Source organism: Trematomus bernacchii, unplaced genomic scaffold, assembly GCF_902827165.1.
Source record: "Trematomus bernacchii unplaced genomic scaffold, fTreBer1.1, whole genome shotgun sequence".
Classification (NCBI taxonomy): domain Eukaryota; kingdom Metazoa; phylum Chordata; class Actinopteri; order Perciformes; family Nototheniidae; genus Trematomus; species Trematomus bernacchii.
The window spans coordinates 14,594,946-14,616,815 of NW_022987648.1; the positions used below are offsets into that span (position 1 = coordinate 14,594,946).

Here is a 21,870-nt window from a genome sequence, read left to right on the forward strand (position 1 = left end):
AAATGAAACATTATAATAAATAGGATTAAACCTTTGAGGTTATTAGTGCTGCTCCACTGTAGGCTAGGAGCAGATAATATCATGTTTACCTTTACTCCCAGTGGCGTACAGTAGCTTGTAATTGTTGATTCCTCCCCTCACTGCGTCATGACACTAGAAACCACATTTATTTCCTTAAAAGGAAAGCCCCTACTCCCCCTTGCCTCCTTCAATAAGGAAGAAGACTTCCTAGGCGAAGAGAAGGGGAAAATCTCCCTGTCCAGCCATAAAATCAAGGTTTTCCAAATCTGAAATCAGGATGTCAACAATATAAGCAGTTTGGTGTTCTTTTATGTTGATGTTTTCATCCTGATTCACTAGTTAAATATCTGTAAAATGAATGCTTAAGGTGCTTGGCAACAGTATAATTCTGAAATAAAGGTGTGACTGTGATTTTTGAAAAACAAACCAACAAACAAATACAAATCTGGCAGCTAGATTCAAAGTTGCAAAATGCTTTAAAATAAAAGTAATCGGAAATATTTTCTTCTCCATTAACTTTATTTTAGTTTACAGTCAGAAATAACAGGAAAGATAAACAAGAGCTGTCTCTGAAATAAGTTGTACAGTGAAGTAGTTAACATACTGTTACTGCTTACAGATTCAATGTTATGGTTACGGTAATCTCTCATAGCTTCTGTTGACATTAACCATCATAAATATAAAAGCCTTTGATACAAATACATTCACTTATGCTGATGCAATCACAAACAAAGCTGCCACTGGAATGAAAAAAGAAACCGGGAAATTAACTTAATTTTGTTTGTGCATGAGCAAAATGGAATGAATGTAAAGTAAGAGGGGGTGGATGTGCTTTCTATGCAGAGTTGTCTCTTCTCCCACCTTCACAGGGAGGTCAGAGGTCATGGTCAGACACTGTAAAGAGCAGCACCCATGGGTCTGATAGGTAGTCTTTCTCAAGGGCACTTTAGCAGGGAGGACGTGCCTAATGTCCCGTCCTTCAACAAGACAGTCGAGCAGATGAAGTTGCAACAAATCTTTCCTGTTCAGTGATTAAACAACAGCGCAACATCCGACAAAACCAAAAGTATTCCCAAAATAGACATAGAAACCATTGAAATCATAATTTGGCATTAAATAATAACATCAGCCACAACAAGCAGTAACGACAAATTACACAGTAACCAGAACAAAAATCCCAAACATCACTACAGGATATGATGAATCAAAACTCAAGGAATGAAAATAAGAACCGCTCCAAATCTCAGAATGAGGCATTAGTTAACAAATGCAAAAACAGTGAAAAAAAAAAGAATAAATATGCGGTCAAACTGTAGACACATGCACACCTTCGTACTTTACGTGAAATTATGATAAACATTTATGGTTTAGCATGTTTTAACCCATACATTCAACAAAAACACTTACTGCTTGTTGTTTTTTAAAGAATGTAAGCTTTCTTGATGTCTTTTTTCTACCATCCAGGCCACAATTAATAAAAAAAGAGCGAGTTTCATGTGAATTTACATATTTCAAAAATGAAAAACATGGCTGCTTTTTCAGGTAGTAAAATGCTCTTAAACTTTCTTTAAAAGAAATGTGAAGCGTGTTTGATATGAACCAAAAGAGCAAGCATAGCCCATTAAGTGCACTGCTACACAGAGCATGCCCAATATAAGTCTAAAAGTGATGTTCAAGTTGTATCATGCCATACCCCACTCAGTTTTCCCTTCAATTAATTATTCTCCCATAATATGTGCACATTGTCTAGGGGTATACAATGTTTTTCAAAGTGCTAATGATGTCTCAATGCACTATGAGCTCTACTTCAAGGAACCTTTAAGTCCAGTAAATATCGTATACATATATTTTTCAATAGTTAGAGTAAGGAAGACGGAAATAGTTCACAGTTCACTTGATTTGCAAGAGATTAAGAGATTAAAGTAACTACCAAACCGCAAATTAAAATCAATATTTATGTAAAAAGGTTTTGTTGAATCTTTTACACTCAGTTCCTCATCCTTTTTCTGATACATTTCTTGGTCCCTTCTATCGTACACTCATATTTTGTAAAATGCCCTAACCAACCACTTTGTGACTTGAATAAACAGAATCACATCTTAACACACATTTTCACAGAAAAAGGCGCAATAACAATCTTAATATGCTCCTATTGTTTACTTTTTTGAGTTGGTTGATCATCAATTCTATCTGATCCCAGACCAGCTGTGTAGATAGGAGCTCCATCCTGAGCCTCGAGACCCAGACCCCTCTTCCTCACCTGCACAAAGGACAGCAAAGAGCGACCGGTCAGATTTTAGGGAGAAATAATTGATAGTAAAATCATGATTAAGAGATATATTATTTGGAATTTCAGTTGGTGTTCACCTGGTCTCTTGGTACATACCTTGTGCAATGGCAGCCAGTTTGCTTTTCTCCTCTGGACTGAGCTGTAGCATAGTGTGGATGACAGGGAGCAACGCCTGCCTCTCGCTGCCAGACTGCAGGAAGATGAACTGCAGCAGGACGTTTTTCAGATACTCCAGGTTGGCCACACTCTTCTCTCTCTCGTGGTTTCGCTCAAGACGACGCACTTCACTCTTCAACAACTAATAGGTAGAACACATCAGCATTGTTAATTAATAATACTATTTTCTTTCAATAGGCAACCACTGTATGCTCAAATAAGATATTTATGTTTTTTTATTAGATATTTATTGATAAAAAATGTCTTCCATCTGCTGCTTGTAGACCATGGATGTATAATAAGAACGTTGTAGACTCAAATTGTACACTTCAACTGTTGTAAACCGGTTGTGTATTTGTCTCAATAAAGTTGGTTTAAAAAAAATGACGTCACGCATAACAAATATGGCGGCGCCCTCTGAGCTGCGGCTGTCAAGAGTGTTGGGAGAGAAGCGTTAAACGTTACAACAACGATTACTAAGTTGATATTATAAGATACTTTAGTTTTAACAGGTGTTGGAGGAATACATTTGTTTAACGTCGTGAAAAATGGGATTAGAGCGGCTGCTTAGCGGGGCACTGCAGTGTTACTCCAAACAGTTTCGTCTCGTTAATATTCAGCAAAAAGTCTTTCAAAATGCGTCGATGTCCACACAGACTACATCGAGCAAGGCCACCATGGTTAACCGGGTTACATGTGCAGCAGGTCTGTGGAGGATTATCGTCCCCACAAGCCTCCGCGGTGCCTCCGCTCACACACAGCCGGTTGTCCGCCTCTCTTCCTCCGCCCAGCCCTCAAAAGATGTCACCCTGTTCCAGCACGACAGGACCCGCTTCTTCCGGCTCCTCTCGACCTTCTGCGGCGCCCAGTTACTTTTCTGGACGTACATGGGCTACTTCGCTTTCACCGGGCTCAGAGACACAGGGGGTAAGGGGAAAGTCAAGCAGCCCAGCACCACGGGACTGGCCGGGATGTGGAGCTTCGAGATGAACCTGGGCTCCAAAACCTGGAGGTACGGCTTCACGGTGGGCTGCGTGGCAATAGGAGCATGGATTGTCGGGCTCGGGGCGCTGTTCTGCAGGCGCTCCGTCAGCAAAGTGGTGTTGCACCAAGGGGGGAAGATGGTGACAGTCTGCACACAGTCCCCTCTGGGACCAGGCCAAGGCCAAACAATAACAGTCCCACTGTCCCAGGTAGCCTGCTATGCTCACAGGCAGGAGTCCCCCTCATCCATCCCGCTCAGGGTCAAAGGACACAAGTTCTACTTCCTTCTGGACAATGAGGGGACCATAACCAATGCTAGGCTGTTTGATGTCACTGTTGGGGCCTACCGGTCAATTTAAGCAAAGCAAAACTTTGTTGGACACCTAACGCCACGGATGTGATTTAACATAGCTGCCAAACAAATGTCAGTTTCTGTTTGATTGTCTTTTGTCAATTAAATCATATCTATGAGATAAAATGTGTTATTTGGATATTGAGGATCATTTAAAGAAGGATGTTAAATTTGAGATATAATTGAACGTTTTTTTCTATTTGGAATCATTTACGATGAGCGGTGTTGCGATATACTGGTATTGACGATGACCGAGATATTCATAAAAATGAAATTGATATCAAAATAATAATACAAATGATAATAATGCAAATAACCCAGCGTCTCAAACCATTTGTTTGTCTTCTGTTTCTTTTTCTCCCCTTCCCTACCCACGCTATGGTTACAGACTCGTTCTCCTCCTCCTTACACTCCTATTTTGAGTGTCATTTATTTGCCAAAAACAAGAAAGCTGAATTTGACAAGCCTTATTATTTATTATTATTATTTTTTAAATCCAAATAGATATCCCAGCTATATCATTATTGTGAATTATTTTGGCCAGGAGAAGAGAAAATCTGATAGTGACAGCCCTACTAAGAATAAACAACTACTTATTTGAAATCTAATTATATAACTAAAACAATTTGAATTAGCTTGAAATCAAACTGACAATCGTTTCTTGTGTTTTCTTAATGTGTGAACTTGTGTGCGTATACATACGGTGATCTGCTCCATGAGAACAGCATTGGTGGCCTCCGTTTCATGCAGGAGGCCGTTCATATGCTCCATACTCCGCGTGGCCGTGCTCAGCTTCTGACTGAGCTCTTCTTTGGTCGGCTCCACGGTCCACAAGAATGGCTCTAAAGGGAAGACCAAAAAACCCACTTGTTAAAGCTCACTGTTTGAAAAAGCATTGCTTATATTGTGTGTTATTGTTTCTGAATCTCCAAAGTAACTCAAGTTATAAAATACTTGTAGCCGTAAAAAGTACAATATTTGCTTCTGGATTTTACTGGAGAAGAATTATAAAGTAGCAGGGAATATGAATACTCAATTATAGTAAACGTAGTTCAAACTGTAATAAACAACTTTGCTTTTATCATCTGATGAGTGTTAAAAGGAGCACTTCCTGTTTCAAACACACCTTGTTTGGGGTTGGGGGAGGTGAGAAGCTGCTCCAGAGAGGGCAGGGGCGTACGGGCAGGAGAAGAGTTCTCGGTCTCTGTGGTCTCCATTCCCTCGCCCTCCTCCCTGGCCATAGACTGCAGGTCGCTGAGGGTCATCAGTCCCAGCCCCGCCTGGTTGGGATCTGTGTTTCTGCGGGAGTCCGACATCAGGGACTTACGGCTGGACTGCACAACCACTGAATCTGAGTTTAAGCGTTGGTAGAAGAACAAGTTTTGTTATTAATTGTTTTTCAAATGAATAGAAGCATACTAAACAGCGAAAATGTGCTTGAACAACAGAAATGTACAACCCACTCCTAACATAATATACACAATTGATACTATATACATTATACAAGTGTTCAAGGTAGTGGCAGTATTAACTGTAAATAAATAAGGGCTTTAAATATACCAAGACATATTTAGAGTAAAGGCTAGTGTATATATTTTTGGGATGTTTAAAGCAATATGATCGGTCCATCCCCACACTGAGCAGAATCCCTATTCATTTGCAGTTACTCAAAATTGTTAATCAGTGTCCTACTTCTTTGTGACATGAGGGGGCACCAGACACACTCTGCTGTTAACCAGTTAAGCTGGCATGAACAATGACAACAAGTGTGAAGAGAAGGCGAGAGGGAAGGGTGAAGTGCTTTGAAAGAGTGGGCGGACAAAAGAGAAGATTATGATTAATGCACCTGACACTGAACCAAAAGAGCAGACAGACACTAAACCAATCTCCTCACCTTCCCACCTCTCTGCACGTGCGGCTGAGTGAGAAGAGCAAGACACTGGTGTTTCGCTACATGCATTTATCAGATTAAATGCATCTGAGTTTAGACCAGATTTTGATGTGTTGTCTGGATTCAGAGAAACGTACAATCAGGTTGATGGTTTCCCGGGCTCGAGGCCAGTACAAAGCTGAGATGGAACAGTAAACTTGAGAGCTCACAGTGCCAAGAGCAGAAACAGTAACACAAATATCTTGAGTCTATAATGCTGCGTCTGCATAATGTTGCTTTTTGTTTTACTGTACTTTCCCTGACCCTTGACACAACACTCTGGAGGACAGATTCAAGAGAATGAAGTTGCATCTGGTTAAAGAAAGATATGGAATGGGGGTTGGGGGCACCAATTCCTACTGGAATAAAATTCCTGGACCACTCTTTAAAAAAAAAAAGCAGCTGCTTTTACCCAATTCTAAATTGTAAAAAAGCCTGTTTCTGTAATTAATTTGTGTGTTTATGTACTGTTTAGATTAGAAAGCAAATGGGACAAGACATTATATTGAACATCGATCAATTTCACAGTTTTGTCACAGTTGATTCATAAAATAAAATATGAGGCCAGTAAAAATTGTCCAGGGGCCGGCAGTTTTACGACCCACCTGTCCACTACGGCCAGGGACACACACTGATGTTGGAACACCCTTCTGCTTTTTAACTACCATTAAATCCAAATACAGCTGTAAAAAGCCTGAAATATGACTTTCAGTAAATGCTAAGATTGGCCTCGTATATCGAGTTAATCCTGGCCTGCATGTGTGAGCCGCTAATGATGAGTCTCTCCAGATGCCACAGTGAGCCGTGTGCCACACTGAGAGGCGGGGACGGAGCTGAGGAGCCTCGCCAACACCTGGCCAGGCTGAGTGACAGAAGAAGAAACACACACACACACACGCTTTCCTTTCCGAGTCATCACCGTGTGTTTTTGCTGTTTGACTCCAGGGGGCAGCTGTGTGGGAGGTGATGAATGAGCTTCCAGGGCTCCTCAACTGATAAACACACCAACATGCCCCTTCCTGTATTCTCTCTTTTATAATTTCTCTTATAGAGTAGCAGAGAAAACAAGACAGAAAACCTAGACAATCTTTATACGATTCAATTCATGTTAGCAGAAGACACTTTTTGGATTGTTGTCGTATCCACTGCCACTTTTTAAATAGAATCAGGTAGTTATTGCCTGATTATTTTAAACTGATCATGTTTTGAACTTGCCGTCATACTTACTGTTCTGGCTCTGCAGGTTGTAGAGCTGCTCCTCGACGCGGGTCAGCTGGCCCTGCAGGGTCTCCACGGTGGCTCGGTGGTCGTCCTGCAGCTTCCTCAGCTGCTCCCTGTAGGTCTGCCTCTGGGCCTCCACCTGTGAGGACAGGTCAGCCTGAGCCTGGGTCAGGTCTGTCCTCAGAGCCATGTTCTCCGCCTGCAACAGCAGCAGCCTGGAGGGGGAGACAGAGAAAGAGGTGATTAAAAGTATGATTTAGAGACTTTTCATTCAGTCTGGTCTAAAATTGTTTTGCCTCCTGTGTTTATGACTTGTATGTGATAACCTAAACATAAACTGATTTAGGTTATTATCATAGAAAAACAATTTAGATCAGATATAGAAATTGATTTTGCCTCCTTGCCTCTAAGGGCTTTCATAAGAATCAGTAGGAATGTCATGACAAAAAAAACTCTTGCGACCAATACTCTGTGTATCCTTTATTGTTCTCCTGTCCTGTGTCTTCATTATTTTTTATTTTACTCAATGTGAATTTGCTGTATTCCTGCTATTTGTGACTTTGTGATGCGAGTTATTAATTTGATTATTTTTATTTTTACTTTTATTATTATATTTTTGTTTCATTGTTTCCTATTTACTGTGACCATGACCTAATGGGGTAGGGGTAGGGGTAGGGCTAGGGGATCGGGGATGGGTATTTTTTCTTTCCTTTAACTGACAAATTGTTCTGTACTTTGTTTAATACGCTGAAAGTGCCATGTCTGCAAAAAAAGAAATAAAAAGATTTTGAAAAAACCCAAACTCTTTGCTGTCAGAATGCTTATAGGGAGTGTGAGAGAAGTTACAATCAATCAAGATGGTACTTTGGCAAAATCAAGACAAGCAAGGGTAAATTAACAACTAGAGACGAATCAAATTTGACCAATCCAGCTCACCTCTCGCGGAGCTCGGCTTCCTTGCTGACGGTCTCCTGGAAGATCCTGTTGTGTCTCTCCAGCAGAGTGTCGTGCTCACTCTGGAGCTGCTGCAGCTCTGCCGTGCTGCTCTGAAGGCTCTGCTGAGTCTCTGCCAGCCTGGACCTCAGCTGTTCCACCTCAGAGGACAACTGCGTCCTGCCAGACACATAACCACATATTCAGTATATTCATATCACTCTTTGTGTGTGTTAACGGACACATTCTGCTACATTGGTCTAATAAGGTCATTTGAGTAGCTGCCTGTAACAGAAAAAGATTATACTCACTTAGTTACTTTAATAATATAATTGTGTGATTCTTATTTGCTAATCTTTATCTTTATTTACTGGCTTTCACTTCTTTGCTAAATTGGGGAAAGTACTTATTAAGAAGATTTGTTGCAATGTTGTTAGTTACACTCCATGTGCACCAATGGAATTATCTTCAACTTCTTTTGAACTGAGAACATCCTGATATGGCCTCCCTAACTCCCTAAACTTCCAGAATGCTCCTTTCATTATCACCCAGCTTTACCCCTCCCTTACTCCTCTCTCTGTGTTTAAATATGCAACCCAAACTCTATTCTTCATCTTTCACTCTGCAAACAGTTTGCTTGTGCCATGTATGACTGACTGAACTTTCTTGCAAGAAATAAAATACCTCAAAGACAGCTCAATGGTTTGATTCTTTATCCACATTTGATAAATAAATCCCCTCCACACTGCCTTAGTAACGTTTACATTATTTCTCATGCGATTTAACAAAAAGCCTCTGCCTGTGTTACATAATACAATACTCATCACGGGTTAAAAACATGTAGATATTCTTTGTATAGTTTTAATATTTTTGATGGTGTAGCTATTAACGCATTAGCATTCAGGTCATTTCCTGTGTGCGTCTTTCTATGGATTTGTTTTGATTGACAGCATGCAAATCACCACCCATCTTTCTGATTGCCTCCCTGCATCTTCCTTTGTCATGGAAATTGGTCACACAGGTGTTGTCCTTACCTCTCGGAGTCTCCTTCACTCTGGGCCGTGGTTTTACTCTTCTGCTGTTTGAGCACATTGTGGACTCGCACCTTGTAACCCTCAAACTCATTTGTCGTTGACATCAGCTCAGCCTGGAATCAGCCCCAAGATGAAGAAGACATTTAAAGTGAATAACACAGCGTACATTTGAAATGCTGTGACAGATGAACCAGTTTGTAGTTGCCCTTCTGTTTGACAATTGAAGAGAAATACTGGAGGATTACATCATTTTGATGGTCTTTATTTTACTTAATTTTACCTTTTATTTTTAGGATATAATTTTCACTGGTTTAGAAAAACAACTGTAACTTGACTTTGGCCAACTGTTTAAAGACCTGTAGCTATTTTAATTAGTTCACCAATTATGTTCAAAAAGTGCGTCATATAATGAATCATAACCCTTTACATAACTACTTTATTTCAGTGCAATGGTGCACTCACTGTACTGCAGAATGTCTCTCTCTGGGATAACACCATTAGGAAACTATTTCAGAAATGTTAATTCAATTCTACATTTTAATATGAAAATATTGTATCTACCTCATGCTTGAGCAGATGCATATGATATAAAAATGTCGGTCTCTAAAAAGATGGAAGACTGTTACGTACCGATACAAAATCCATGGAAATATGTGACACAGACAAACAATATGATCAGTTTGCTCGCTGGTTTTTGGTTGGTTAAACATTTGCACTTTAACAGAGAGTTCATGTTAGGGTGTTTTAAAGAATTATCTTAAACTTCTTGCTTTTTAGTCAAAAAGGTCCAGTCACATCACGCTTGTTGCTAAAACAAGTAACTAATGAATGGATCAGTCCTTTGATAATCGACAACAAACAAAGTTTCATAATTGACTGTTTTATTCATGCACTAAGCAAAAGTACAAAAACATTACAGCTACCAGCTTCTTATACAGGCGTTCTTTAACTGATGGTCATAGCACATAAGCAATAACAAAGGTGTCACTTTGAGCATACGACTAAAACGTTTAATCAGAAATAACTGAGAGATTATTAAAGAAAATAGTAATGAGTCATAGCTCTATATTACATCGCTCTCCAGGAACTTTGCATACATTAAGGATGGACGTGTGTGTGTGTGTGTGTGTGTGTGTGTGTGTGTGTGTGTGTGTGTGTGTGTGTGTGTACCTTAGCAATGTCCCTCTCCTGCTGCAGGCTGTTGATGCGTTGCTGCAGGGAGCTGCTGCTTCTCTGCTGCTGTTCCAGCGCAGACCTCAGCTGCTCCTGCAGTTGATGGCGCTCGGCCATCAGCTCACATGCCTCAATCTCAACGCACAAACACACACACACTTTAGTATGTGACTTATTAATTTGTAGAACTATATATTTGATCAAAAGGGATAGCTGACAGAAGTTGTGCTGATTGGTGCTTGTGTTACCTTGGAGCTTTCTAGCTGCTGTTGGTTAGCCTCCAGATCTCCCTTCAGAGAGGCCTGCAGCATCATGAGGGAGCTTTCCTGAACACACACATAAACAAATTTAAATTCATACACTCGTATTACCAAACTCGGCAACATGCACAAATTATTAACTACACCCTATATCTTCAAGGCCTACCCCTCAATAATGCCCACACATGGTTGCATAACACCATTTACATTCATCAGGCAGCAGTGTTGCACACACTAACACAGCGGGACACACACACACACAAAAACAGACCTGCATTTTGGCATCGGCCAACTCCTTCTTGGTCTTCACCAGCAGCTGTTTCATCTTGGAGGTCTTCTCCTCCCCCTGGTCCAGCTGGGACCTCAAAGTCTCTGGAGACACAATTACACAGGCACATGTGAACACACACAGACACATAAAAATGGTTTAACTGAAATAAACACAGTTTTTTCAGTATTTGTTTTATTTCACAGCTTGACAGTGTCAAACAACAGGAAACGGAGTGTGACAGAAAAGACAGGCAGAATACAGACGGCCCTGCAGTAATATGGTAGACAGTAAATCATTAGGGCTTTGCAGGAAGAATAAATGTTAACCCTCAGTTAATGGAGAACTAAAACTGTTCACTTACTTATCAGACCTGTAGCATATATCACTTTGTCAAAAATAAATAACCTAGAGTACATTTTCAGTCTTTTATTACAAATCATTTCCCTGAAGTGTTTCCCCCTGATTTGAAAGAGGGTAGTATAGAAAATGATGAGAGAGACAGGGGGGTGGGGTGGGGTTGTGTCAGATGTAAACCCGGGATGTTGCGGTTTTATGGCTTGCATTTATACAACATGCATTGTTTATTAAACATCCTATTTGAGCAAGTCAGTTTCAGCCATACCTGATACAATGGCTCTGATGTGGTTTGTCTCATTTGTTACAGTACAATACATATTTATTGTATAATTGTCAAATAACAAACAGGTTTCCAAATTATTTATTATAGTACAGTATTTATCCTACAAGTATTTCATTTTTCATTCTGTTTATTTTGTTATCTTATATTAATATATTGTTCTTATTCCTGACACTTACTTGCACCATTTTGTCTGTTGAACTATTTTATGTATTTTTCTTTTGATACATGATATGTTGAATTGTTGGATAAGTCTGAGATTCAAGTTTTTCATCGCCAACAACTACACTGTAGCTATGTGAATATGACAAATAAAGCCTTTGAATCCTTTGAGGTTGTACAGGTCTGAACAATCTTCAAATACTAATTTGGTGGAATCACGCTGTTCTTATTCTCATGCATTTTCTACATAATTATATATCCAACCTGCCTATATTTAAAGGGGTGTGAAGGGGCTGCAGCCTCATACGTACGGATTTCCTGTTTGAGTGTGTCCTCCTTCTGGTTCAGTGTGTTTATCTGGGCCTTTAACTCCACGGCACACTCCTCTCCATCTAAGAGTTTGGCGTTGAGTTCTTTCACCAGTCGCTCGTAGTCGGCCATCTCCATGTCCAGTAGAGAGCTCTGCTGCGCCTCCTACAGGCAGAGCCAACAATCAGTACAGTGAACATGTTGCAAACCTTTACAGGAAAGGAAAATGTGGTTTAGAGTTGAGGTTGACTTTCAACAACTGACTATCTTTGTCCAAAATGTAATTGAAAGAGAATATCATTTTTAAGCCGTTGTTATATGTAAAAATTATATTCTTAAACATTTCATTTTTATTCTTTAGTGGACTGAAGTAGGTCTCACAAAAATGTAGAATCATTGAATAATAATGACAATTCCCTCACACCCTTATCTTTCATATTTTAAAGATGAATATATTTGTGTAGTACTTTGTACAGGGAAGTTTACAGTTTAATAATAAGGCGGAACTTGAAGACATTACACATTTCTTCATCACTACTCTAAAATCAATAAAATCAAATATATCATTATTCGTTTTTTCTATACTCTCAAAGACTATTATCTGTATCGACCTCAAGAAGTCTGTGTTTTTTGGACATGAAGTCAGAGCTCCTGGCAGCTTGAATGTACTCTGCTGTACTTAGAGGGTCTCCACTAATGGAAAAGAAACATCAGTTCCTGTGCTGTGGGCTAAAACTGCTCTTTCTCTCTGAGAGGTGCTACTGTAGCTGCAGGCCGGCCATCACCAGTCCAGCCGCCTGAGTGGACAGGCCCTCAGAGACACTACAGTCTGAAACGTGTGCGTGTGTGTATTTGTGTATGTGCGTGCGTGTACCTTGCGTAGCTGCTCCAGCTCCTGGGCAGTCTGCTGAGACTGTTGCTGCTGCTTGCGGAGCTGAGCTGTCAGCTCTTCTAACTCCTTTGTGGCAGATGACAAATCCTGTAAAAGCAGGAAAACACACAGACATGAGGACACAGAGGGGTTTTCAGTATGTATATAATGTACATTTCATAGGAAAAATCCGATAAGAAAATTGTGAATGGACGCTGGTTTCAATCCATGTGATTGTCAGGGGTTAGTTCATCAAGATAAGAGATGTCAACCAGTCAGAAAACTATTATTCCATTGCAGAACTATTCTTTTTACATCAATCAGATGCCATTTATACGTCATTTATTTGCTGAAACTGTTAATTGATTTGTCCAATTCATATTTGCTTTTATCAATTCACCAACTTTGCCCAAGCAGCAAAGCATTAATACTTTTTTGTGATTTCTCACAAAATGTTCATAAAATTGGAACAGGTGGAGTAAAAAAAACAGTCATAGCTTTGTCTAAGGTTTCCCTCACTGAATGTTGCTTTATAAGATCCGTTTACAGACAAAATTGGGAGCAGAGGCTGGCATGACCTCTGATAAGTACATATGAGTACAGAGTATCCTTCTCTCATATTTCTACCTTGATCTTCTGTTCTTTCATCGATCTCTCTGCCAGCAGGTCTCTCTCCAGAGCGGCTGACTGTCTCTGCAGCTCCTGGTTTTGTGCTTCCAGCTGCCTCACTGTGCTCCTCGTGGTCTCCAGACTGGCCAGCAGGTCCACCTTCTCACAGCTCAGCGTTTCAATCTGTAAAAGCATTCACAATTTAGACTACTAACCCTTCAAGATGGCAACTAATTATGCTTTTTGGAGTTTTCCCTTTCCTGTAGTGTTATATAGGTTTGTGTGCATGTAAACGGTCTGCCAAGAAACTCCCCCCCCCTGCCTGAAACGCCTCCATTGGACTCCTTTGTTTACTTCCGTAACATTATGACATCACTATGTAATACTTGTGCTTCTATTGGCTAGCGCTCCAACACATTGTATGTAACAGGCCAGGTTAAGGGGCGGGACATCTCTAAGCGGTTGACTACGCTCAGGTTTCAGACAGAGGGTGAAAAGAGGTGCTGCAGCACAGGCAGTATGAGAAAAATAAATACCTTTTTGAACAGGAAGGCATGTAAACATGAACCTGAAAATGTGCATTATATGTCCACTTGCCTTTACCAATAGATAAAATGTGACTTCATTATCAATGGTAAAAAGAAACAAGGGGTGACATATACAGACACAGCTTTGACTCTTATATCCTAAAGTGAATACATATCTGCCTTTCCTCTGGTTTAGGTAAAGGGTGCCATTAGCATGTTCAATAAAAATAACTTGAATTCTGTGTGTACTTTTTCTTTGAATATTGCACATAATCAGTAGGATCTTAATGTGGTAAATTAAGCTAGGTTTAGCTTTTATTCTAGAATCTTTAAAAATCCCACTGCAAAGATACTTATTTCAGATCCAAGGTTTTCACCTGCAAATGCAAAACATAGGTAAATGTGCCAAAACTGCATGGACACATTTCAGAGTCATTCATGCAAATCTGACAGCGGCGGACCCTGAGGGCTTCCTCTGCAAGGTACACTGAACAAGCAGCAGCAGCTACCTCTCATCATCTGTCAGCAAAACACTGAAATATGATTGGTAAACAGAGATGTTCAGACGTACTCTTAGATCCCCGACTAGCTTTCAGTCTTCCTGCCCCCCCCCCAGAGACCCACAAGAATATGAAAAGTCTCAGAAATGGTGTAGCTCTCACACGCAGCAGATGGAAGCTATACGCCGCTCCATTTACCTGCTTGTTGTTCCCTCATTGGAAAGAGGCAGTTATGAGCTTGGGGAGAGGAGTATATATAAACAAAATCTCTCCCCAGCTCACCCAGTCATATCTGATGGGCTATTTGCAGGAGCTGCGCTGTCAAGCATCGCAGCGTAAAGTGTCGCTGGCTAAAATGACTCGCTGTAAATCAGACGGTGGCTGAGTTATGCGAGAAGTATTGGAGATGTATTGCCGGAGAAAGCGGCGCTGCTGGGATTTACTGGAGGGTGAGGGCAGTCTTTGTGTTTGTTGGGGGTAATGTGTGGGAGTGTGTGATTGAGTGTGTGTTTGTGGTACCTGTGTGACAGCACTGCTGAATCGTTTGGTCAGCTCAGCAATCTGTCTCTCCGCCTCCTCCACCTTCTCCCTCTCTTTATCCAGTTGCTCTGTCTGCCTGTCGTAGTCTATCTGCAGGTTCTACACGCAAACACACACAAATTCATTTATTACTGGAAGCCGGTTGAACAGTTCACTGAAGGTAAACACTATGCATCTCAAACATCAGCTGTATTAGACACAACAGACTGGTTTCTCCTCTAATGGAGACACAGTCGTAAAGCACAGTGCATTCTGGGAGAGCTTATGGGGACCTTGGGGAGTGACATCATGCGCAGAGGTCTGTTTCATAGTGAGCAGACTTCCACTTGCTAATAAGCAGCATTTTAGAAAGGCATGAAGAAGAGTGCAGCAGGAATTAGTCCTAAAACAAAGATTAGTTTGAATGTTTTGCACTTCAGGTTGTCTTATCCCAAAGTCAATACGTTTTTGGTGAGATACCTAAAAAAAGGCTAATAACCTTGATAGATTGCCATTATTTGTCCTACGACATTAAAACGCATGATAAATTAGACTACTGAACATTATCATGCAGTTCCTTGATATCCGAACGTTAGCGATTGCATTTACACATAAACAATCTTTAAAGTGGTGTTTATTTGTAAAGATGTAATGTGTCATTAGTCATCATATCATATCATAAACATAAACGCTTTTGCCACAGACTTTATTACGCTATAATCAAAACTCCAATGGAAAGAAATGGCTTTATGTTGAAGGAACCAGGGCGATGCTAATGTCCTGGGTAGGCCGACAAAATTCTTCCAGCAGCCTTTTAATAATTAAATGTTTAGCGTACATAAACAGGATTTAGGAGAAGTTAATATTGTGCTGCTCCCTTCAGTAGTCTAAACATGGTGGCATTTGATACCGCCGGACACCGAAACTTCATTTTCATCCGTCAGTGAGGCAAAGGAAAGTGGCTCCAGGCTAAATAATGCCTTTTGTTGTCAAAGATTAGGACATATTTAGACACTGATCAAATTACTGAAGCAGGATATTCCGGTAGTTCTTCTGTTGCGCATACCTTGTAGCCTTCAGCACCATGGATGATATCCTTCATAGAGCTGCTCACTTTCGCCTTCTCTGCTTTCAGTGACTCTACTTTCTCCTTGAGAGAGGCAACCTGGGGGGGGGGAAATGTGTACAATCACTAATCAGAGCACAGAGGGAACAAAAACAACTGTGTCTACGATCTATATCAATGTTTAGCTAGTTTCCTGACCTTGGTATATTGCTTCCTTACACTACAAACTCTGAATCAGGAAACACTGTAAACTCCTATTTATTATCATTCTAATGTTCAAATGTCATGTACATGTGTAATAAAGGATAGCAATCCAACATTAACAGTATAGAAAATGCATGCTTCTCTTTACCTCTTTCTTACTGATTTCCAGCTCCTTCTTTGCTTTAATGGCAACTGCTTTGATTTTGTTCATCTTTTCGTCCTTCTCCTTGTGCTCTTTCACCAGGAGAGCTGAGGGAGCAGTAGTTATAAGATCTGAGTTATGATCATCTATCATTTCAAACTTGCTCCAAAGGGAAAGCAAACTAAGGACCATATATTTAGTAGTTAAATATATAGTATAAATAATAACAATGTCGCCTTACCTATTTTCTTTGTGGTCTCACTGGCTGCATTTTCCTCAGAGGAAGCCAACAGGACGGCAGAATCCTGAGAGAGAAAGGGAGTGAAAAGCACAAAACATAAGAAAAACATTCCAATTCAAAGTCAGTAATCGTTGTTTTTTATCAAAATGTTCATAAGGCAAACATTCCCCCCTACAAATGTGCATCTGTTTGTTTCTCCAGAGTTAGATACCTGGGTCAGAGTAACAGGAAATAAGAACTGCAATATTTCTAAAGTTGAAAAAAACATTTAATGTATCTTTTAGTTCATCTACTTATAGGTATATACGATGTAAAAATGATGGCAAAAGCTGCAAATGCTAGTTATTTAACAAATGTTTAATGACTTGTTAGTTGTTGTTAACTTGTTTTTAACTTGTTTTTTTAACTAAATTAACTATATTCCATTTGGGACATTTTTTGATTTGAGCATTTTTCAAATAGGGCTATCAGAAAAGGTATGCCTCGATGAATGTGTCTTAATGACCACGTCTGACCTTATTTAAGCTTTATCTGTATGATCAAACACAACAAATGATTCAGAACATTTAGCTCGACATGATCAGGACAACAACATCTACATTTCCTGTGCACTAATATCAACCAAAAGCATCAGGATCTCCCCTCACCTGCAGCGCTGCGATCTCGCCTCTCAGCTGAGCTATGAGGGAGTCCTTCTCCGTCAGCTGGTCTTTGAGCTCTGTTCTCTGCTTTTCCAAACTCTCCATCTCACTCTCCATTTCCCCTTCCTCCTTCTCCTCCTCTTTCTCCTGATCCACCAGAGAGATGCGAGTCTGCAGTCTCTGGTTCTCCTCATGAATCTTCTCATTGACTGATTTCATGTCCTCCAGGTCTTTCTGCAGACCTTCAGTGTCCTTCACCACCTCCTCCAGGTTGTTTCTCAACATGTTCCTCTCCTGTTCCAGGTCTGCGATACGAGCATGGAGCTCCTTCTCCACCTCCTCTGATCCTACGGCCCCTTCACACTCCTGCACGCTGCTCCTCAACAGTTCCCTCTCCTTTTCCAGCTCACCCACACGTGATCGGAGCCCCTCAACTTCCTCGGTGGAGTTTCTGAGCGCTTCAGAGTGAGTTTCCTCCAGAGCTGTGATGGTGGCGCGGGCCTGTTCTGTGTCTTCCGTCAGTGTATTTAACTTAGCTTCTAGGAGATTCTTTTCAGATGTTTCTTGCTCCAGCTGAGCCTCCAGGTCTGCCAGCTTGGAGGCCAAAAGCTCCCCTGTTTCCTGGGCTTTGGAAAGGCCAGTAGAGGCCTCTTCCAATTGCTGTTGGAGGTCAGCCTTCTCTGTGGAGCGGTCTCTGATTGTCAGCTCCAAAGCAGAAGCTGTCTCCTGCCTTCTCTCCATCTCCTCTTCCAGGCTCTCCTGCATCCTTTCCCTCTCCTCTTTTAGATGTTGCACTTCATCCTCCTTCTCTTTTTCAAGAAGTTTCAACTCCTGCTCTTTGTCCCCTCTGCACACAAGCGCCTCCTTCTCCTTTTCCTCCAGCAGCCTCTGGATTTCTGTCTCTCTCTTGTTGTTCAGCTTCTCCATTTCCTCTTCTCTGTGCTGAAGCTGGGATGCTATTCTGTCCCGCTCTTCAGTCAGTGTGTTCACCATCTCTTTCAGGTCTTGGGTCATGTTTTCCTTCATGTGCAGCTGGGAGAGGATCTCCTCGTTCTGCCTGCTCAGTTCCTCCACAGATTGCTTCAGCTCAGAAACTAAAGCAGTTTGTTCCTCCACAGACGACTGGAGTTTCTGGTCTTCACCTGAGGAGTCTTCAAGCTTCAGCTGCAGGTCTTGTAGGTTATTCATCAGAGTGTCTTTCTCCTCTGTGATCTGATTCATCTTCACATTTAGTTCATCCCTCTCCTGGCTGAGTTGCTCCATCTTGTCTTGGAGTTCCTGTAATGTATTGGCCCCCTGCTCTTTCATGGCTTGGTACTGAAGAACAAAATCCTGTGTCTTCTCGCCCAGTTCTCTCTCCACACCTTGCAGTACTTCTCTCATGTGTTGACACTCAGTCGCGGCAGAGTCTCTCTCGGTGGTCAAAGCTTCACATTTGGCCCTCAGCTCCTCTGGATTCAAGAGATGTTGGTCTTCAGGAGCTATTGCTGACTCTTCACTTCCATCTTGGAGTGCTTCACTGTGTTGCTGTAACTCTGCATCCTGCTGGTCAGGGTTCAGGGTTATGGATAAATCACTGGGAAGAATTTCCTTGTTCATCTGCAATTCATTGATTTTAAACTCCATCTCTTCTTTCTCCGTCTGGAACTCCTCCTTGGTTTTCTCCAGCTCTGCCTCGAGCTCACCCTTCACATTACTGAGCAGGGTGAGCTCGTCCTGTAACATGGTGTTCTGGGCTTGCAGGTCTTCCATGGGTGCTCTCACTCTCCCGGTTTCTGTCTCCTCTCCCTCACTCTGGGTGGACTCACCCTGACTGCAGGTCGACAGCTCCAGCATTTTAGCGATCCCTAAACTGCGGGGTGCTTCTTCGTCCTCCTCCTGCACATCCTGCAGGAAGCTGTCTGGAAAAATATGGCTCATGTTAGCTGGAAAAGCCATTTTAATGTCCAATGAAACAATGATTTACAGAGATAGACACACACCGATAAAATATTTGACAATAACAATTATAATATAAGCACTCATTGTTCATTTATTAATTTGTTCATTAGACTGGAGCACATACAATTAAAATACTTAAAATGTGAAATGTGGTGAAAACTACACAAAAATATATTAAAGTATTAGAAGTATAGAAGATTCCATAATAAAATAACCCGATCGTAGCAGCCCCAATTCTGCTTGCACATAAAAAGTCTCTATGCTGCAAAACTGGGTTACCCTTAGGTTTAAAAAATAAATTCAAAGTGTGCATACACAGTATCATCATCTCTCTAGGAAACAGTGAGTAAACTTCACTGCAATAGGTCTCGCTCCTACTCCGACCTCTTTTGTCAAATAGAGTTCTGTTGTACCTTTGAGAGCGAGCTGCTCGGTCAGCTCCTCGTGGAGCAGCAGGAGACGGTCCCTCTCGATCTCACAGTCCTCCTCCAGCGCCCTCATCTCCTCCTCGTGCTGCAGACCCTTCTGAGTAAGCTCCTCCTTCAGGTTCTCCACCTCCTGCTGGGCCTTCGTGAACTCCTTTTGGTGGTTCTCCTGCAGCTCAGCGATCTCCTTGGATCTTTGCTCTTGGATTGCTTCCAGTTCAGATCGAAGTGTTTCCAGTTGTGCTTCTAAGCAACGGCTGACCTCTTCAGTGCTCTCTTTTGCGCTGGCATTTTCAGCCTGGCGCTCCCTCTCTCTTTCACTCTCCCTCTCCCTGTCACTTTCTTCTCGCTCTTTAAGCAATTTCTGGAAATAAGACATCTCTTCTTGGTGTTTGTTGTTGGACTCTTCAATTGTGCTTTCCAGGTTTGTGATCTTTCTTTGGTGATCTTCTATCACACGGTCAAGCTCTCCTTGCAGCACTGCTACATCATCCTGCACAAAATAAGTTATATAGGGGTTTTATGACAATATATTTTCCTTATAAGCATACATGATTGGACTTTAAAATGTATGCAAATATGCTGAAATGTCCCAGTTTTCAGAGAAACAGCATAGAATTCAGTAAAACTGGCTCATTAAACATTGAATTCATATCATTAAGTATTTGTGCTGTAGTCACCTTGGCTTGCAGCTTAGTCTTCTCTAGATCTTTACGAGAAATTGAAAGACTTTGCTGAGTTTCAGCCTTCTCCAGCAGTAAGGCATCCATCCTCTCAGTCAACTCCTGTTACCCATACACACAGGATTTGCATGAGCAAGTATGAAAATGAACTGGACATGTTAACAAATCATTATTTTAAAGCAGACACATGATAGATTTCTGCCCTACAAACAAACCTGTATCAGAGTGGAGTCATCTGAACTGCCATTCTTGTTTTTGGATTGCTGTTTGAGGGATTCCACTTCTTTTTCCAAAGCTGAAAGGGGAAATGTTATCACAAAGATGTACACTGTTGGTCCACAGAAACAAGCTTTTTGAGCATGTATAGCTACCTCCACATCTGCCCTTCATCTTCTGCATGAGAGCCACCTGCTTCTTTGCAAACTTGATAAGGTCATCTTTGGGCAGTGTGTCCAGCTGCAAATAAAATATTTAGAAAGAAGGAATAATCTATACCAATACATATGAAACAATTAATTAACTGTACACAAATCTCGACAAATATTAGATATTTTAACATCCCTTTTATCAATAGTCTGAATTTAAATGTGCAGTACCTTCGACTTGGATGCACCTGCTGGTGATGGAGCTGGAGACTCTCCTCCGGTACCACTAGGCTCCTGTTTCAGTGAAAGGAAAAAAAGGCAAACCTAAATATGTGCAGATTGTAACAATAACATTTAAAAACTCTGCTATTCCTTTTTCCCCCCCATGCTTGACAAAAGACCAGTCTCCCAGTCAGTAGCCTACATTATTTCCTTTGAAAATCAAAAATATAATGTCGCTATGTTGGTCTGCAAAATGTAAAATTGACAGAGCATGTTTTACCAGCTTATACGTTTCATTGGGAGCTCATATTTTATTCAGCAGCATGTACATAGACTAAGTAAAAGTATTTAAATGTAGGCTTAAAGATGGTTCATATGTCCCTGTGTCAACAGTGACACAATGTACTTGATGGTGGAGGCAAGTTATGAAAAACGGTGAGGCATCAGGTTTAATATACCGGTTGTTTCAGAATATAATATATGTAATACTGTATAGTATGTTAATGTCCTTACAAGTAACGTTTTAGTCGATATTGAGTACATTTAAATAAGAAGGTTTGAAGTGAAGCTCGCTAGTAAACAGGACAAACGGGTCACTTAACATGTTATTGCTTTACAGCCCTGTTCCAATGTCCAAAGCACAACTCTATATACAGCAGAGCATTCTATTTTAAGCTTATTTTAAGATGCTATACAGGTATTACTAAGTTGTTTCAGACTGGCTAAAGCTAACTCCTCGACACTGAACACTTACCTCCATCTCAGTCGATGTTTAGATACTTCTCAGTCGTCTGTCAGGCAAACAGAGATAACCGGTATGTCGACCGGACAGAGTAAAAGCAAAATCTGTAATATATTTTGCGATTTCTCGAGGTTTAATACGAAAACATCCCCTCTGTTTTGATTTTGAGGTACCAGCCGCTAAAGCAACGACTTGCTTCCGCAAACGTCAACCACGTGACGTCAGCATTATGTACGTCACGCGTCAAACAGGATCCTGGCTCGTGGTTAAATCCTGTCACAGCAACAATGGCAACAATTCTCCATTATTTTATGGATGCATTCATGTTGGAATTTCCCGGATTGATGTTGATGTTGTATGGGTCTGAGATGTATACAGAATCAGGATGTAATTCTTTAGTTTGGGAACATTTTGATCTGGACAAGAAAGTACGTCTTAA

General features: G+C 41.0%; 2 protein-coding genes across 2 annotated transcripts; one reads left to right on the forward strand and one right to left on the reverse strand.

Moving 5' to 3' along the window:
- Window positions 1–519: 519 nt before the first annotated feature.
- On the reverse strand, window positions 520–21,628 carry LOC117485664 (GRIP and coiled-coil domain-containing protein 2). Its single transcript, XM_034134290.1, has 24 exons — window positions 21,444–21,628; window positions 20,699–20,761; window positions 20,474–20,558; window positions 20,318–20,397; window positions 20,100–20,204; window positions 19,408–19,912; window positions 17,060–18,954; window positions 16,413–16,476; window positions 16,178–16,278; window positions 15,826–15,924; window positions 14,760–14,879; window positions 13,232–13,396; window positions 12,608–12,712; window positions 11,736–11,898; window positions 10,626–10,726; window positions 10,343–10,420; window positions 10,092–10,229; window positions 8,922–9,034; window positions 7,891–8,067; window positions 6,961–7,169; window positions 4,930–5,154; window positions 4,506–4,645; window positions 2,408–2,609; window positions 520–2,281 (listed from the first exon to the last, which is right to left on the reverse strand). The coding sequence occupies exons 1-24, from the start codon at window positions 21,447–21,449 to the stop codon at window positions 2,208–2,210; spliced, it is 5,013 nt and encodes a 1,670-aa protein (XP_033990181.1). The 5' UTR covers window positions 21,450–21,628; the 3' UTR covers window positions 520–2,207.
- tmem223 (transmembrane protein 223) lies at window positions 2,653–4,491 on the forward strand. The gene has a single exon (XM_034134291.1). The coding sequence runs from the start codon at window positions 3,016–3,018 to the stop codon at window positions 3,808–3,810; it is 795 nt and encodes a 264-aa protein (XP_033990182.1). The 5' UTR covers window positions 2,653–3,015; the 3' UTR covers window positions 3,811–4,491.
- Window positions 21,629–21,870: the final 242 nt, after the last annotated feature.

What these genes read in the sequence shown, in the direction of transcription:
- LOC117485664 (XM_034134290.1), bottom strand. An exon ending in TCAGCAGTGCTGTCACACAG is followed by an intron (nt 13,397 to 14,759) that starts GTACCACAAACA and finishes ATGCTTTTACAG; the next exon opens with ATTGAAACGCTGAGCTGTGA. An exon ending in AGCTGGAGCAGCTACGCAAG is followed by an intron (nt 11,899 to 12,607) that starts GTACACGCACGC and finishes CTCTGCCTGTAG; the next exon opens with GAGGCGCAGCAGAGCTCTCT.
- tmem223 (XM_034134291.1), top strand. Translation starts at nt 3,016, where the DNA reads ATGGGATTAGAGCGGCTGCTTAGCGGGGCACTGCAGTGTTACTCCAAA.